This window comes from Paramisgurnus dabryanus, chromosome 1, assembly GCF_030506205.2.
Source record: "Paramisgurnus dabryanus chromosome 1, PD_genome_1.1, whole genome shotgun sequence".
Taxonomy (NCBI): domain Eukaryota; kingdom Metazoa; phylum Chordata; class Actinopteri; order Cypriniformes; family Cobitidae; genus Paramisgurnus; species Paramisgurnus dabryanus.
Window position 1 is genome coordinate 50,724,718 of NC_133337.1, and position 18,761 is coordinate 50,743,478.

The 18,761-nt window shown below is 35.2% G+C and overlaps 2 protein-coding genes across 2 annotated transcripts; one reads left to right on the forward strand and one right to left on the reverse strand.

Moving 5' to 3' along the window:
* Positions 1-5,946: 5,946 nt before the first annotated feature.
* gall (galanin-like) lies at positions 5,947-8,244 on the reverse strand. Its single transcript, XM_065262922.2, has 6 exons — positions 8,146-8,244; positions 7,490-7,573; positions 7,349-7,403; positions 7,179-7,277; positions 6,801-6,854; positions 5,947-6,695 (listed from the first exon to the last, which is right to left on the reverse strand). Exons 2-6 carry the CDS (start codon positions 7,571-7,573, stop codon positions 6,637-6,639), a joined length of 351 nt encoding a protein of 116 aa, XP_065118994.1. The 5' UTR covers positions 8,146-8,244; the 3' UTR covers positions 5,947-6,636.
* Positions 8,245-10,904: 2,660 nt separating this feature from the next.
* On the forward strand, positions 10,905-18,732 carry cd37 (CD37 molecule). Its single transcript, XM_065262762.2, has 12 exons — positions 10,905-10,996; positions 12,219-12,286; positions 12,376-12,439; positions 12,537-12,667; positions 12,845-12,919; positions 13,216-13,323; positions 13,489-13,650; positions 13,744-13,827; positions 16,559-17,560; positions 17,702-17,769; positions 18,002-18,133; positions 18,473-18,732. The coding sequence occupies exons 2-9, from the start codon at positions 12,221-12,223 to the stop codon at positions 16,628-16,630; spliced, it is 762 nt and encodes a 253-aa protein (XP_065118834.2). The 5' UTR covers positions 10,905-10,996; positions 12,219-12,220; the 3' UTR covers positions 16,631-17,560; positions 17,702-17,769; positions 18,002-18,133; positions 18,473-18,732.
* Positions 18,733-18,761: the final 29 nt, after the last annotated feature.

Genomic DNA, 18,761 nt, shown 5'->3' on the forward strand with positions numbered 1-18,761 from the left:
GAGTTTCAATATAAGGTATTTTTAGTAATGTGAGCTACTGGCATGAGCCTCAGAGCAGAGTAATCAGAGCAGAGCTCAATATTACTATTCATGACCCTCACAAAATAGGGGAAAAATAGAGCATTTCATTCAAAGAACAAATCCTAGGGTTGTAAATGGACATGTAAAAACGTTTCTGATTCATTTTTGCACTTAAAAAAGTTACATACTTTCTATGTAAATATCAAAGAACAATTTAAAGGACAAGTTCGGTATTTTACACTTAAAGCCCTGTTTTCAGATTGTTTATGGTAAAATAGAACGGTTTTGACTGAAACTTCGACATATGCGGCTGCCTCGAGAATTTTCGGGTGTTTGTGTTTCACCTCCCACCTCTACAATGGGTTTATAGGTGCACTGGAACAATCACTCCTAAAATGCATTAAACTTTCGTTTACAAAGACGTGAAACTCACCGAGTGGTCAGGGGTGTTCACTGATATGCTCACACAAAAATCGTTGCAAAAGATGCTTTCCAACAGCTGTTTTAGCATTCCTTGTTAACTTGTGGACCTATTTTTCCAAACGCCTCACACTCGTACATTCTTCCGCTGAGAACTTGAATAATAGACACTCCAGCCCAGGTGGTGGCACTAATCCGCCATTGCCAATTGCAAGAATAGAAACAAAGTTCCCGGCGCGGAGTAATACCGTACCTCACAGCACATCTAATACAAGTCAATGGAGATGGAAAAAACAACGATAAAACCTGTTGGAATGCGTATTTTGCAGCGATTTTTGTGTGAGCATACCAGTGAACACCCCTGACCACTCGGTGAGTTTCACGTCTTTGTAAACGAAATTTTAATGCATTTTAGGAAGGATTGTTCCAGTGCACCTATAAACCCATTGTAGAGGTGGGAGGTGAAACACAAACACCCGAAAATTCTCGGGGCAGCCGCATATGTGGAAATTTCAGTCAAAACCGTTCTATTTCATCATAAACAATCTGAAAACAGGGCTTTAAGTGTAAAATACCGAACTTGTCCTTTAACAAATAATTATTTTAATGCATTCTTTGGCACCTTTAAATATTTAAGGTAAAATGCAAAGAAAGAGAACAAGGGACCTAATTTAAAGCAATTTAGTGGAAAATATGGAAAATCCTTTCATCCAATATCTGTGAAGTTCATTTGAATTGTATATATCTCTCCAATAAAACTTAACAGAAAATATCAAGTTCCTAAAAGCATTTATTTACCCTCTCCTTATTTTGTCCAGCAATGAAAAATCCCTAGAGAATTCTTAAATCCTTAGATTCACACCACGACCACAGCCCTTGAATACGTAAATAATTTATGCATCATGTGGGGACTGATTGAGACTAGCATGTAAATTTGATTTCCTTGCCCGTCTTTGTAGCCTAAAGGTAATCTCAGATCACAGAACCGCCATGAGGTTTTGTATGAATTGCAATATTACTGTAAAAAAGGGGTTAATTGATCTAGAGCGAATTTAATTAACTTGAGTGGGGTCCATCTAGGGAGCTTTGACATTTGAGGTTAGATCTTTCTCTTTGAGGATCTGTTTATGTTTGTCAGTGTGTCTGACTGTCTACATTACAGTCTGTGCTCCAACATTTGTAACCACACAGTGTGAATAGACATTTTTTTGTGCATATAGTTTTACAGCTCAAATAATTTCAGTCCCTGCTCTAATGTAAGCAGTTAGGTCACAGAACTGATCCCAAGACCTTTTAAAGCATAATGGGAGACGTCAAAATTGCTGTCGGGTTTTTTTTGCACAGTTGCAGACTCTTTTAAATGACTGGTCGCAGTGGCATTAAAATGACCCAAGTCCTGCTGCGCAGTTAAATATTCTCATTTACCTTGCACCCTCTTATCAGCATTTTGACTTCTTCATCTCACAGTCGCGCAGTAGAAGATGACAGGCTGTCCGTCATGTAAGAAATCTGTGCGCGACTTAATTAATGCCTTAGCTTTTAAAGGGTGACATTACTGTGACCCCTGGTTAAAGGATGGTTGGTAGATTATGATGATGTCTGGCATTGACCCTCAAGTGTAATATATTTTCTTTCTCACATTTTTTGGTTGGAGGCAAGTGTAACAACACTTTTCAGCTTTTTGGTTTACCTGTTTGACAAACAGGTATCCCAAAGGTCAGATGTAAACTTTATAAATCCAGACGCCGTTTATTGAGCAGAAGTAATTCAAACTGAAACAGTTCAAACTGAACATCAAGCGAGAATTTCTGTAAAGACCAGTGATTGTCAGTCAACCTTTTCCAATGCAGAATCATTAAACAGAACCTTGGTTGGCCTTTCACAGCATCAGCCATGAAGATGAAAATGTCAGCCAACATTCTCAGAAAAAGATTGATCGTAATGTCATTCCTGTTGACTTAATGAAAGGATGCAAACATCACACGTAAAGTGTGACGTTTTCTTTAAGCAGAAATCTGTGGGGAAGCTACACTGAAACTCCATTCATGATAGATGGTGAATGAGAATAAAACCTTTGGCGTGGGATTGATGAACGCATTGGGCCTCATTCAGCATGGACATAATGTTTGAAAAAGCTTTAGAGAAAATGTTATGTGCTCAGATGTTGTGCTGGAAGCTTCCTACCGTTGCCTACATCAAATGGAAGTGGGCAGCCATCCACCCAGAGACCTACTCTGCCCCCCAAGCCTTAAATCGCCTCTTCCCATCTGGCTCATTACGCCTTTAGCTTCTTTCTAATCTGTGAATTTCGGGGGCCAGACTGCGACATCTTCTCATGCCTCAAACTCATCTGAGCCACTCCATACTCTAACAATATTTTTTCCTTTAACCCCTTTTCTTTTTTACATTAAGTTTTTCTACATGTAGATATTTAGCAGGATAATTCAAAGCAACACATTAAAAGCGCCATCACAGTGGAAAGTAGGTTTTCTTAAATTGACAAACCATACAAAAATAGCATTTGTATGCTAAAGCAGGGGTTTTCAAACTGTGGGTCAGGAAAATCCGCAAACAATGGGATACGATTGGTCATGCAAAGTCCAATTAATGACTATGACAATTAATAAAAACTACTCAACTATAAAAAGAGGTAAAATGTGTATTTTTCTAATATTTCCACACTGTAAAAATTTATAAAAACTAGTTAAAGTTGTTCAACATAATTTTTTGGCTCCCCTGGTGATGTCAGAAGGGGATAATACTGCCCCAAATTTGCCTTATTTAACCAAGCCACTGCCATTTAGTACAGAGATCAGGCCATTTACATGTTAAAGGACACACCCAAAATGGCACATTTTTGCACACACCTACAAAGTGGCAATTTTAACTTATAATAAATTACCTATATGATATTTTGAGCTTAAACTTCACATATGTACTCTGGGGACACCAAAGATTTATTTGACATCTTAAAAAAGTCTTGTGAAATCTCCCCTTTAACCTAAAGTTTCTCGTGCAGAACACTCCCTAGACACCAGCTACAGTATAAAATATTAAATGGGCATTCGGGAAGGCCAGTTGGGGAAATTTGAATTTTTAAATAATCAGAGAGTCAGGATTATTTTGCATTACCTTTTACTGATTCTGAAACTCGTACCCTACATAAAATATTTTAAATTAATAAGCACACTATCAATTAAACAGTGAAGGCAAGAGAAGTAATTTAAAAAGGTCAAAAAGGTAGGCTAATGCTAGGCAGTTACAAGACATATGCATTATATACATTACATTTTACCTAAAATGAAAGGCATTCCACAGTTATTTCTAAACTGGGCCATTTCCACGCATAATGTCATATTTTGAAATTTGTCACATGTGTTAGTTGATTAATTGGTTGTAATAAATAATTTGTAATAAATTATCTGCTGTAACATCCGTCAGGTGCATTAGGACATTCATTACCATATTGAACTACACCTCCCATAATCCTTTGCATTGACTTGTTAGTGGCAAGAAGACTTCAGCACAGCAGTTCTAAGCATTGTTAAGTCAGCCCATTTAAACCGGTTTACTCAGTGACTCTTTGTAAAGCAGTGGCGGTTCTAGACAAATTTCACTAGGGGGGCCAAGGAGGGGCCAGTGTTTTACCAGAGGGGCACATAAAAAAAATGAAAGAAATTATATTTAGAGATTATAAGGGTGGTTACAATAATTAGTTTAAGATAGGACTAGGCCTTAGTTTAATTAGGAAATATAAGTATGTTAGTTTTAACATACATTATACATTATTTGTGTGCATTTTGAAGCAAAACAAAGCTGTATTTTAAGATATGGCATTGCAAGTTGTTTTCAGTTTGGACAGCTCTTACATTTATTTTAGTCTAGGACTAGTCCCTTTCCGGGAAACTACCCTGTAAACTTTATTTTACTTTACAATCATATACTTTTTTATTTAATACAAGAGTGAGTGCAGGTGCAAAGGGGAGCTGGGCTCTTTTCTAAAGCCCCCCCAACCGAAAAGCATGCAAGCCTACTCAATAAAAAAAACTTTATGAAATGCAAACTTTTATAAAGACAAACGTTTGTTTTAGTTTACATATAAACACACATTGCTAGACAGTTAGGGACCACAATCTAATCAGTATTTAAAATAATATTTATTTTAAATTGTAAACATTTTTATATGTAACATTTAATTATATTCCTCCAATTTTATGCACGTATATGTAAGAGCATAATTACAGCGCTTTTTACAATGTGTAAACTTTAAAAAGTCTGCGAGATGTTGGTTTTGCTGGTTGTTGATGAGTAACAGCTGTGAATGATCACAACGCGCTTAAGCAGCCTAGTGATGGTCGTTTTCGAAGCACTGCTTCATGAGGCTTCGAAACATTTACGAATCTTTTGTTTCGAATCAGTGGTTCGGAGCATGTTTCAAACTGGCCCAAGTCACGTGATTTTAGCAAACGAGGCTTCATTACGTCATAACTGTTTCGAAACGTTTCGAAAATCCGACGATTCACCACTAGGGGGAGTTGATCACATGACCAGTGTCTAATATGTTTCGGTGAACTCGGGTCAGTTTTATTATAAAAGTTCATAAAACATTTATCCTTCTGACTAATTACACTGCCATTTTGTCTATTTATTGTTTATAGACAGATTTAATGACAAAAATGTGCATAATTAAAAGGGTAGTTCGTTTTAATGATTTGTTTGCCCTAAATAAAACAAAAAACACATAATAAACTTTTAACTATGTCTTAATTAAGTTAAATAATTTTTTTAAACATATTTTAATAAAAATCTTGCTATTTTTTTGTAAAAAAAAAAGTCTAAAATGTTTGGCCATATCTGCTCTACACTATTTTGACCAGCAGGGGTCGCCAGCGTGTGTGCTGTTTCGAACTGCTTCGAAAAACTGAATCAATTTTCGAAGCAATTGGTTCATTTGATTCGAAGCTTCGAAAAGCTTCGTTTCTCCCATCACTAAAGCAGCCACGTCACAGGAGAACAAGTGAACAGTGTCCCAATGTGAAGTGAGCTAGAGTCCTTACCAGTGCCCAAACCTGCATACACATTCACTACATCGGGAGGTTGGGAACGAATTGAGACACTCGCCGAGCAGCACCACACACGGCTACAGTGATTGGGTGCGCCGCTCTAATTTGCCCGTGTTGAACGTTGCGTCGCATTAGTTCCGCTTTTGGCGCTCGCGTGTAAAATCAAAATAAATATATACTTTTTTATTTGGTCAGCACGGGGTGGCCACAGGGGTGGCCAGGGACATGTCTACAGAGGCACGGGCCACCCTTGGCCTCCGTGTAGAACCGCCACTGTTGTAAAGTCTTGTTGGTCTAACACTGCATTTCTGTTATTTGCGGTCCATTGATCAGTATAAAAACAATTGGCCCATTTAATTTTTATTAACATTTATAATAAAACTCAAAACTGAATTGACCCAAAAATCAGAAACCCCATAGTACAGTCATAGGAGTTTTGAAACAGTAATGACGTAACGAAATCACGTGACTTGTCTAATTTGATACACGCTCCAAACCAACAATAGATCATTCATAAGTGTTTCGAAAGCGGGTGTCACTTTTTGACCATTGCCTGTTTCTGGATTACCAGACTGTCCTGTGTTCGGCCCTGTTTGCCTTTGTTTTTGGACTTCAACCCTGTGTACGACATTTTACTTTTTTAACTATTGGTTTTATGATTGTGAAATAGGCTACTTATTCTTAGTAAATTGGCGTACATTATTTTTACATTATACGCTTTTTCGTTTGTTTTTTGCATTGCAATCCCATGTCATTTCAGCTATTTGCCACTAGATGGCGCCAATAGCGTTTTTCTCCATTATTGCAAAAAAATACTGCAAAAGGCTATCTCTCCTTGAATAGGAAAGGTGAAACCTCATTTTTTCAAAGAAGTCAGAAATAAATGTAATTTAATAAAACTTATTTTTTATTACTTAGATTGAATGTTAACTTTATTTCAACCCTGAAGAAGAAAATAATACACCAACACAGCGACAGATTGATTGTACATAAAGAAGATTAATAAACAAGTCAGTGTGATTTATTTTGCATGTGGATCTGTATTCTACTTTTATAACAACAAATGAATTTTGTAACATAAATCATGAAAGATGAGGGTACAGAGTAGCAGCACTACAAAAGTAAAAATGGGTTAATTTTTTGTATGGTCACTTATTAAAGGGCTACTGAAATCTTCATTCATTGCCATTTCTGAAAAAGATAAAGACCAATGTTACCTGCCAATAATCAAATAAAATGTTTTTCTTTGAGTAGAAATAAAAGTAATCTAATTAAATAAGCAATTCTCTTATTTACCTTTTGAACGCAGGTTTGCGAGATTAGCCAACAGTGAAAGAAGATACGAATCATCTATATTATTTAAAAAAAAAAAGGAATTAGATTTTGATTCAGAAATAGAGAGTTTTTCTTCAAATTTTGTCTAAATTTTTGCTTTGTCACACAATATGACACATTTATGGTTTATTTGTGAACTAACCTGATATAAAATACTAATAAGATAAAAACGTAATGCAGAATTTGATAAAGGGACTAAATGACATACTGTAGAAAATAATTAATGTACTGAAATCCTTATCTTTAAGGTTGTCCCTTATGCCATGTTTATTACTTTATTCTTATTATTAAAAATAATAATGATAATAATCAATCACTATAAATGCTTTAAAGTCTAACCATTTGATGTCTGATATGTTGGTAAGCTGGAAATCTCATTCAAGATGTCTCTCCTGCCCACCGTAGCTCTGTGTCGTACATTAAGATTTCCTTGAGCATCTATGAAAGAAAACAGTTTAAATACATCTTTGCCCAATATTTTTGTGATGGTCTATATGAAATCTACTTACATGGTCCTAGTAAGTAACCAGCACTGTTCAGAGTCCAGCCCCTTTTCTCTGGATTCTGTGGGATGGACAGAAATACATAAACCGAATGAAGAATAATAGTCATCTTGGTTGTAGTACGATAAATGAGGATAGTAGATGTACCATGAGTGTCATGCCATACGTCCTTGAGAGATGTGCAGTGAAGATACAGAGTGAGACACATATTAGAGCAAAGCCTGTCTGCATCTGTGAAGACAGACAGTGGAGGGTAAAATCTTTTCAAGGTCCTCATCCCTTATTCATTTTCTCAGTTAAGAAAAAATATTGTTATGTTATTTATTTAGCAATGTATAATACTAACATACAGGACAACATTACATTTATTGTTGTGAAATGTAATCTCTGATGTCACTTGCAAGGCATCTATATAAAACGCAAATAAACGTTATGGCTTGAGATGTATTTTATGATGATACATTTTCTTTTGGTTTTATCATGATAAAACATACTCACGTGTTAAACACATAACAGGACAAACTGGGGTTATATTTGACATTTAAATGTTAAAAAATACATTAAAATGCAGTTGTTTTCTTCACAATATGTGTTCATAAATATTTTATTTTTCCTCTCCTCTTTGCAATAAAACATTATGCACATTAGAAACCATGCAAAAAAACTTCTAAATCAAATATGTTGTTTGTTTCATCTAATGCTGAAAAAACTTTACAAGTATAATAAAAAATACATTTCTAGTAAATTGATTTCTGTAAAGTACATTTAACTTTAAACTTACAATAAATACAGATAATACTTACCTTGTGAGAGTTGTTGATGTGAAAAAATAATAAAAATACTGGATTTCAGAAAAACAGACTGTATTCCTTTGACACAAAATAAATTGTAGCAAACCAACGGGAATTACTGTGTATGTAGGTCTGAATGAGGGCATGTCTCTCTTTTATACACCTGGTGGCATCACAGAACACATTATGCAGCATGTTCACACAAATGAATTACCCTTCATTAGTGAAAATTAAGATTCACTTGAGAGCAATTAATCAATTCAGTTCACATTTACAAAAGTTAAAAATAAAATCTATAGAAAACTTGGTAACACTTTACAATAAGGCTGTATTTGTTAACAATAGGTTAATGTATTAGCTAACATAAACTAACAATAAACGATACTTTCACAGCATTTATTTATCTTAGTTTATGTTAATTTCTGCATTTACTAATATGTTTATAAAATCAAGCATTGTAACTGTTAATATTAATTAATGCAATGAATAACTGTATTGACATTGACTAACAAGAATTAAAACATTTAATTGTTCATGTAAGGTAATGCATTTATTCGTGTTTACTAATACAACCTTATTGTAAAATGTTACCGAAAAATGTAATAACTGCACTTTGACCTTCATGTAATTACTGTACTTTTTGCCCCTTGCAATCCATTAACAGGGAGGCCCTGAAAAGCACCACCTAATTACCTATCGCTAATTGTGCCATAGCTACATATAGGACGGGGTGGAGGTAAGGCAGATGTACCATTAGGTGTGTTGAAACAGAGAATGAGAGCAGAAATTTCTGACCCTGTGGGAGGCATAATTGTGACCTCAGATGAATTAACCCTGATCTCTGACCTCATGTTCCATGTTGTTTAAATGACTCTTACGAGGAGGCTCTTTCGTCTGAGATCATTTCTTTTGTCCCATTGGAGAACTCTTCATTGACATCCTGACAGCAAAGTAAAAATGAATTGAAATCAAGTGCATACTTAAAAAAAGAATAAATGAGTTATGGTTAATTTTCATGAATGTCAAATCTATTAAATGTTCCAGATTTGGCAGAATGGGATGCACACAGTTTGAAAAATATCACAAAAAGTCAGAAAAATCAACACAAATTGAAATCATAGACACTGGGTCGCTTTAAACCCATAGTGGGTACAACTAAAAACCTAACTGTTTAGTTTAAATGAACTATACTGAGTTTTTAACCATCAATTTGGTTTGCCCATATTTTACTAAACCTGGGTTATAACAACCCAGCATACACATGTGGAGGCGCAGCAGCACACAAACGTCTTCAAATATGACAAATGAAAGGATTAAAATGTAATGTAAATTATTATATACCCATGCCTGGTAAGTACACAGATTTTTTTGCTTTTAAAAGGTGCTTATATTGCATTTATTTATTTATTTTGTACAAATTTTTCATGCTACCCCACAGACTTATTGTATATGATGACTGTGTACCTCTGAATATATGAGATACGCGTCTCCACGTCTCTCCGTATGTTACAAATAAATTATTTTTACTTATGCAAAACTTTTTTTGCATATTTGTAAATTATTTTCATAAAAAACTTTTTGAGATTACAGTGATCATGCATCATACGTTATCAGCAAGTAAAACACTGCTTATTTTACTTGTTACTCCAATGACTGAAATAATGATTTTTAAGGAGAACCAAAGCTCTAATTACAAAAATAACCATTTCAATAAATGTAACACAACAGATTTTTTAAAATCAATCTTAAACTGGTGGTCTTCTTCGCCATTCCTCCATTTGCGCCGTGTGCTTTAGACCATGCCTTTAGATCCTTAAAATAGGACCCATAATGTGTTAAAATGACACATAGGCCTGTTGCCGGTTGCATAAAAATATAGCCGTGAAGTTGAGACTGCGTCTTAAGAATGAGCCTGACTAACCAGCAATTAGTTAGAGCTAATCAGTCTTATTATTTGGATTTAAATTGGACCAATCTACCTTTATATGTAACATACTTTAAACAGTTATAATCCGTCTTGAAGAAAAAAATCATGACTAAATTTTAAGACAAGTTTATGCAACCGGCCACTGGTTTCACAGATAAGGCTTAGCTTAAGCCAGGACTAGGCCTTAGTTAAATTAAGATGTATCTTTTATAAACATGCCTTAGAAAAACTGTTAGTGGTGTGTATCTATTCTTGAGACAAATTAATGGTGCAAGTTATTTTCAGTTGAGACAGATGAATCATGAGTCTTAAGCCTTGTCTGTGAAACCAGGAGATAATGTGTTAAATAGCATAATACAAAAAATATGTAAAAAAAATAACACATCCTTGTTTACAAACCAACATTTTTAACAAATGAGAATGGCTCTCAAAATGTGTATATGCGCTATCTCACAAAAACATTAGGAGTTTCCCAGACAGGGCTTATGTCCCAGAGTAAAATGCATAATTGATCAGGCTTAATTTAAGAACACCTTGCACTGACATATCTTAACATATATCAATGCCATTGTTTTGTCTCAAGATGCACACCTGTTTTTTGTTAGGTATGTTTGTAAAAATAAAAAGACTTAAGTGTCTAATATAACTAAGGCCTATAGTCGTGGATTAATCTAAACCTGTCCATGAAACTGCCCCCATAGCTCTAAAGAGAAAGGAAGCTGATATTTTATTTATGCTAGGTGTCTTATGCACATGCCTCGCCGCTGATGGAGTCTATGATGCTTGACGCACAGGATGGAACTCAAAGGCAATACAACGAATCAGAATTAAGTATTATACTTATGCAAAGTTTGTTTTACATGATCTCAAGAGAGACGACCACATTTCATTTTTCTGCATTATCAACAGTATCTGACTTTGACCTGTTTATTTAAGGTAAGTTAAAATCTTTATTTTTTTCTGGTTTAAATGTTAGTTTTAAATCTAGCAGGAAATGTAAGACCTTAATCAAAAGCTTAACACTCTCAGAAAAAAGGTACAAAGTTGTACCTGGGATAGTATCTTTTAAAAAGGTCCTAATATGTACCATTTAGGTACAGATATGTAGGTACCAGTATGTCCCTCTAAGGCAGTGGTTTTCAAACTGGGGGCCGTGAGATTTTTTCCCAGTTTTATGACATTTTATGAAATACATTAATTTATCATTAATTCTGTGTAATTATACCTAAAAAAATAAGGCTACTAACCAAAAGCACAAATTTTTGTATAATTTAATGTTTTTTTTATTAAAATGTTGAGTTTTAGAACAGTTTTTTGTCACACATTTTCTTTGGGGGACCGCGAAGGAAAGCACCGTACACAAGGGGGGCCACACGCTGAAAAAGTTTGGGAACCACTGCTCTAAGGTACCAGCGTATACCTTAGAGGTACCATGTAGTTATTAGGTACAAAGTGTGCTTTCTGAAAAGGTACCGCCCCGTTGACAACTTTTATCTGAGTGTAACATTTATGAGACAATCCAGCCACTGAAAAAGCTGATGAGAATTTTTTTTTTTACTTTAAACTGACATTGTTTTACGTAAATGCTGTATGTTATCACAGCTTCTAGCCACAGTAAAACACCGTAAGGGAGAAATATAAAAACTGAACAGGATGTAGTGGTTAAAAACATTGTGAATTTATGTAAATGCCAAAGGACATATTTTCACATTGTCATCAGAGCTAACAAAGCACTTTTGTCCCATGTGCCGGTGAGTGCTTGAAAAGTTAATGAGATGCCTGTGTAAAATGATAGCTTTGGTTTCATCACCATAGGCAAGGAAATACGAGAATACGGGGGAGATTCTTTACCCTGTTTTTGTGAGAGGAATTGAGAGTTATTATGTTGTATTCTTCGGGGCACAAAATCAGTGTAAACAAATAAAAAACAAATGTGAAACACATGCTGTTCCCACAGAGAAAAGTGAAAAGTTCTTGTAAAAAGCACCAAACTGAGTCACACCAAAATTTGTACAGTTTTGACAACTATGTTTCGATCCTCAATCGCTGAGACTAATGTGAAATAATGAGACTTTTCATTTTTAGCAATGAATGTTAGAAGATTTAAACAATTGACCTTTTTAAAATTATTTATATTTTTAATTTTTTGTGCTTACAGATATGGCGTCTGAGTTCTGCCTCAGTTTCACCAAATACTTCCTGTTCCTCTTTAACCTAATGTTCTTTGTGAGTACATTACTTATGTGTCCTAAGGCATGATGTCTGTAAAAAAAAATGAATAAAACTGTCTAAAACATTAAGATTTTATCCTTTAGATTTTCGGATCGCTAGTCTTAGCTTTGGGACTATTGGTGCAATTTTCAAATGAAAACGATTTCAGTAAGTCTTATATTTTGTGCAAGGACTTTATTAACAAATCACTGATTTTTTTTGTTTATCTATTTTCTTGTGAGCATTTATTCAATGTGTTTTGCAGTGGCCATCATTCCCTACATCTCCAGCTCTCTCTTCTCCAACTTACTGATCATCAGTGGATCTGTGACTTTGTCATTGGGCTTTCTGGGGTGTTTGGGATCTCTGAGGACTGTCAAATGCTTACTAGCAACTGTAAGTTTGTATATGAGATGCAAATACTCCTTGGTATGATTCTGGTAACAGTCACTAATATCTCTTGGGGGTTGAGCTACACCCTGTTGTTTATGGTTTATCAGTGAGTCGATCTTCTCTAAGATCTGCTTCACTGAGCTGTTAACAGCTGTTGACATAAGTTTTGTTCATCTGCAGTACTTCATTCTTCTGACGGTTCTTTTCGCGGCACAGATAGTGGGTGGGGTTCTTCTCTACACACAGACGACGGAGGTAACTGAAGCATGAAGATCACATTTTTGGTTGCATGCACTTTTACCATCTGAAGAACTTTTCTGTTTAACAAACAGTTTTTTGTTGTGAAAAATGGTTATTCAGATGATAAAAAAGTAAGAAAGAAAATTTCTTTAAAAAACCTTTGTCTAAATGGTACCAAAAATGTTTCTTCTATGGCATTGATGTGAATTATCTTTTAAGCACCTTAATTTTTAATATGTTGATGGTGTCATGTTTTAGTTCAAGTAAATCAGAAAACTATACCCATAAAATCTTTGACTTCCCTCTGTCAGCTGGAGAATAAACTGAAGGAGCAAACGTTTTCACTAATAAAGTCATTTGAAAAGAATGATTCCAGTCTTCGGAAATTTGAGAAAACCCTTGAGTACATTCAGGAAACGGTGAGATGTGTCGCATAAGCACAATATATACACAAAACAACACACTGAAGTATGCAACAAGACAAACATTTTCAACAGTCTGTACATATGATCATGATATGATGAAACTTGAAAGTTTTGTTGTTTGACACTTGCATTCAAAAATATATCTGCATGTATCTGCAGGGCGAATGCTGTGGATGGGGCGGAAAATACGACTGGAATCATGTACCCTGTTCATGCTACTATATAGAAAATGCCACTGACGCAATACATAAAATCGAGGATCAGTGTCCCCAATGTAAAAATTCTTCCATTTCAAATTACAACTGCAGCACTTATGACAAGGTATATTTTCAGAGGCTATTTTGCCACGTGTTTTATAACAGATCACTTAATTTTACTTTAAACTAATTTGATGCGTTTTTTTCTGTTGCAAAGGGTTGCAGTAAAAAAATTATAGACTGGGTGAACAATAATCTTCTCTTCATTTTGGTGGTTATTTTAGCCACTGCTGCGGTGGAGGTAAGAAAATAAGAATCATAAACTATTTAGACCCAGTTTTGATGCAAACTACTTTAATCCTTTCTATATCCAGACTTTATTCAAACTGAAGTCATCCTTAAAAAGTTAAGCCTGCGTTAAATGTCTGGACTATTTGATGTTATGTCCTATAGTGTCTTCAATGGATATGTCTCGTGATCTACTATTGCCTCAACTGCAAACGGCGATGTTGTCGTAGAAAATCGCATGGCAGCCATGTTCAGCTGTCAAGGTTAATGTTTGTGACTCATGTGGTGTTGAGTGGTTTAAACCTGTGAGGTGTAATGTAAGGGATAATGTAGGCAACACGTTGTTATCGCAGAAATAAGCCCCGACAGAGTGCTTAGTCTTGTATCACACTGAAGGGGCTTATTTCGCGATAACAACATTACATTATCCTGCTTATTACACGGCTATTTATCTCAAAAGTAAGGCAAGGAACAATAAATATTGATTTTAAATATTTTATTTGCTCATTTTTAACGAATGCAGACCTTCCGCGAGGACACTCTGTTTACTTTACGTTTTAAGATAAGTAGTTCAAACATCACAAACACCCTATTTGGTTTAATAATTTATAAATATAATGTCATACACTCACATAAAGGATTATTAAGACAACTTGTTCAATTTATCATAAATGCAATTATCTAATCAACCAATCACACGGCTTCAATGCATTTAGGGGTGTGGTCCTGGTCAAGACAATCTCCTGAACCCCAAACTGAATGTCAGAAGGGGAAAGAAAGGTGATTTAAGCAAGTTTTGAGCGTGGCATGGTTGTTGGTGCCAGACGGGTCGGTTTGAGTATTTCACAATCTGCTCAGTTACTGGGATTTTCATGCACAATCATTTCTAGTGTTTACAAAGAATGGTGTGAAAAGAGAAAAACATCCAGAATGTGGCCGACTGATTCAAGCTGATAGAAGAGCAACTTTGACTGAAATAACCACTTGTTACCACCGAGGTATGCAGCAAAGCATTTGTGAAGCCACAACACGTCCAACCTTGAGGCAGATGTGCTACAACAGCAGAAGACCCCACCGGGTACCACTCATCTCCACTACAAATAGGAAAAAGAGGCTACAATTTGCACAAGCTCACCAAAATTAAACAGTTGAAGACTGGAAAAATGTTGCCTGGTCTGATGAGTCTCGATTTCTGTTGGGACATTCAGAGGGTAGAGTCAGAATTTGGCGTAACAGAATGAGAACATGGATCCATCATGTCTTTTTACCACTGTGCAGGATACTGGTGGTGGTGTAATGGTGTGGGGGATGTTTTCTTGGCACACATTAGGCCCCTTAGGGCCAATTGTGCATCGTTTAAATGCCATGGCCTACCTGAGCATTGTTTCTGACCATGTCCATCCCTTTATCACCACCATGTACCCATTCTGTGATGGCTACTTCCAGCAGGATAATGCACCATGTCACAAAGCTTGAATCATTTCAAATTGGTTTCTTGAACATGACAATGAGTTCACTGTACTAAAATGGCCCCCACAGTCACCAGATCTCAACCCAATAGAGCATCTTTGGGATGTGGTGGAACGGGAGCTTCGTGCCCTGGATGTGAATTCCACAAATCTCCATCAACTGCAAGATGCTATCTTATCAATATGGGCCAACATTTCTAAAGAATGCTTTCAGCACCTTGTTGAATCAATGCCACATAGAATTAAGGCAGTTCTGAAGGCGAAAGGGGGTCAAACACAATATTACTATGGTGTTCCTAATAATCCTTTAGATGAGTGTATATGTTATTAAAAGACATTTATATTAAATTTTTGTGTAATATTAAACCTTACATGTTAAAATGATTTGCATCTGGGTTAACGTTTGTTATTAGTTTCAGGCGGTTTTTATCTCTGAATAACACACCATGGAATGTCGTGACTGACCAATCAGAATGAAGCATATATTAGTGCCGTGTAATAAGCTACATTAATGCATGGTGCTTGGCATGGGAAAAACAAAATTGTGTTCACACACATTTAGTTTTATTATTCACAAGCATTCTTCTCAGGTTATTACGGAGCCCCTAAGGTGACATTGGAGTAAAAAATCTAACGTTTAGTTTCATGTGCTCACGTGAAACTTTCATGTGCTCACGTGAAACTTTCATGTGCTAACGCAAAACCTTCATGTGCAGAATTTTTTTTAAGTTTAGTTTTGCGTGCTCGCATGAAACTATCGCGTGCTTGCGTGAAACTATCGCACGCGCACGTGAAACTTTCGAAACTAAACTTTAAAAAGAATTCTGCACATGAAGGTTTCGCGTGAGCACATGAAAGTTTCGCATGAGCACATGAAAGTTTCGAATGAGCACATGAAAGTTTCACGTGAGCACATGAAACTAAACTTAATTAAATTTTTGCTCCATGTCCCCTTAGGGGCTCTGTAGGTTTCGCGTTTGTTTTGTAAGTTTGGAGTTACAGAATATGATTGCACAAAGGTCCATATGGTTATTTGTTAATTATTTTTTCCTCACAGAGATTTCAGAGTGGAATACTGGCAAGGTATATCTTGTTTGAGGTGTGATAGTTCCCACTGAATAATCCCTAGTTTGTAGTGCGAATGTGACTATTTCATCCCTTAGGGTTTGTTTGAGCAGTATAATAAGCATTATTTGACTGGGATGGTTAAGTGAGTGCTATGTTAAGATATTATATGATGTTTATTTATATAAATACATTCTGTTTTCTCTGCAGATATGTGGTATGATCCTTTCGATGTATCTGTATAAAGAAAATTCTGTGGATTACAGCACATTTCCGTATTAAGATGGCCAGAGACCGCCAACGGAAAAAGACCCTTTCTGTCATTCATAAATGTGATCATTTGTTAATGGGATTTTGTTGCGATTATTATTTTTCTGGATAGCGTTCAGTATATTTTTATACAATTCATACCAATCCCACAAACTCCAACCAACACCAACATTGCAATTTACATTTGTTGGATCAATGTTAGTTGATTGGTGTTGGTTGGTGTTTGTTGGATCAGTGTGATAAGTCAATCACTTTTAGATAAAAAAACATATTTTTTCTATTATACTTATTCAGTATAAGAAGTTTACTTTGTGTTTATAAAGAATAACATCTGCAAATCTGTTCATGTAAAATTTTAAAAGATAGAAACATTAAGAAATGAATCTGTTGTTGCTGTAAACAAGAATGTTTGTGTTTTTGCTTTAGCCGTAGGGTATAACCAGCACATCAGGGTGGGACAGTGTAATGTTACACCATTGTTCTGCACACAAAGCCTATGACCTGAATATTGTGGCAAACTGTGGGAATCATGTCTTTTATATCTAAATTATTAATTCTCAGTTTGTACCTTAAAATATTTCTTTTTTAACAAAATTTCAAGTTAAATCACAGATACAGTATTATGTACATGGTCAGCTTTTGAATGAGGTTTTCATTGTTTTTAAAGATGTCAGTGTATTCAATAAGTCACTTTTGCTATTGAATGAAATGTTAATAAACTTTAAAAATTACAATTTAAAAGTTGTTTTTATGCTATTAGAGCTGCTATTTAAACATGGTATTTAATCTGAGGATCTGGCACAGAAGATACAGAAGATATGTGATACACCTGAGCCGATATAATAGGTCAGGGAGGCGGACACTTGCATGTCATATATATACAAAGTATTTGCTTTGTTGATCTTTTAGACAATTTCTAGAGGAACAGTTCAGATTAAGAAGGTAAGAGATTTAATATCATGTCAGATCGTATTTATTATTTTTGACTTACATTGATAAATCCGTATTTCTTAACCTTCACATTCACTGTTGCTGTGGTTTCTGTTCCACATTGAATAAATTATTATTGTTTTTTTCTAATAGACTAGTTTAAAGCAAAAACATGGAATCTCGTACATTGGTTCTGGTGGTGTTTTTAGGTGTCGTCTGCGGTGAGTGTGCAAATGACTTTTTTCAAATAAGTATAATTTTATAATTTTTATAAGTATAATTTTTATAATTCATACAATACACAAGCCTATTATGAGGTTGTTTCTTAGCAGATAATGCAGTACAGCACCACCATGATTTCATCACATAACAGCAGATGTTTCAAAGGTTTTTAATCACAGTTACAGCAAAGTACAATAAAACAAAAACTATTCAAAATGTTGGTGTTTTTAGTTGCACAGGCACTTTGGTGTAACCACTGCAAAAAGATCGACAAAGACTATCCCTACTGTGATCAAATAGAGGAGAGAGAATGCGCCTCCGGTCACAATAAATGCATTAAGATCACAATGCAACATCCAGCCTGTGAGTTGGCCAAATTTGTTTTCTCAAATAAAAACTGGAACAGTACCTTTTTTATTACATGTCATGTTTAAAACTTTGGTGACACTTTACAATAAGGTTCATTAGTTAACATTAGTTAAATAACATGAACTAACCATGAGCAATACATTTGTTACAGTATTTATTTATCTTTGTTAATGTTAGTTAATAGAAATAAAGCTTGTAATTGTTAAAATCATTCATTATTAGTTCATGTTAACTAATGTAATTAACTAATGTTAACCAATGAACCTTATTGTAAAGCGTTATCAAAAATTGAAAAGCATGTCTTATTGAAAATTTTTATGTTCTTTGTCATAGACGGTGAGGTGCGCAGATGTGCCACCGAAAAGGAGTGTGAGGCCCGAGTGCCTAAGGAGGTTATTAAACAATGCTGCAGTGATGGTGACCTTTGCAACTAACCGGCTCCATCAGCCAAATGTATTTTGCAATGTGGTCTGTTAAAACCTTGAACTTGTACTACTTAAAAATGCACATATGTTGAAGTTGGATTGCTCTTTATTTAATACATGTAAATTATAGGAGAAATATTATAAATAAAATCTGACCAGCAAAAGCAAGCATTAATGATGACACTTTGTTGTTTCTA

Bases quoted from the DNA above. Each gene is read 5' to 3' on its own strand.
- gall (XM_065262922.2), bottom strand. From the start codon at position 7,573: ATGCAGACAGGCTTTGCTCTAATATGTGTCTCACTCTGTATCTTCACT. The intron at 7,278-7,348 runs GTAAGTAGATTT...TTTCTTTCATAG, and splicing joins TGGTTACTTACTAGGACCAT to ATGCTCAAGGAAATCTTAAT. The intron at 6,855-7,178 runs GTTAGACTTTAA...TAAATAATATAG, and splicing joins AACATATCAGACATCAAATG to ATGATTCGTATCTTCTTTCA.
- cd37 (XM_065262762.2), top strand. From the start codon at position 12,221: ATGGCGTCTGAGTTCTGCCTCAGTTTCACCAAATACTTCCTGTTCCTC. The intron at 12,440-12,536 runs GTAAGTCTTATA...TGTGTTTTGCAG, and splicing joins TTCAAATGAAAACGATTTCA to TGGCCATCATTCCCTACATC. The intron at 13,324-13,488 runs GTGAGATGTGTC...ATGTATCTGCAG, and splicing joins TTGAGTACATTCAGGAAACG to GGCGAATGCTGTGGATGGGG.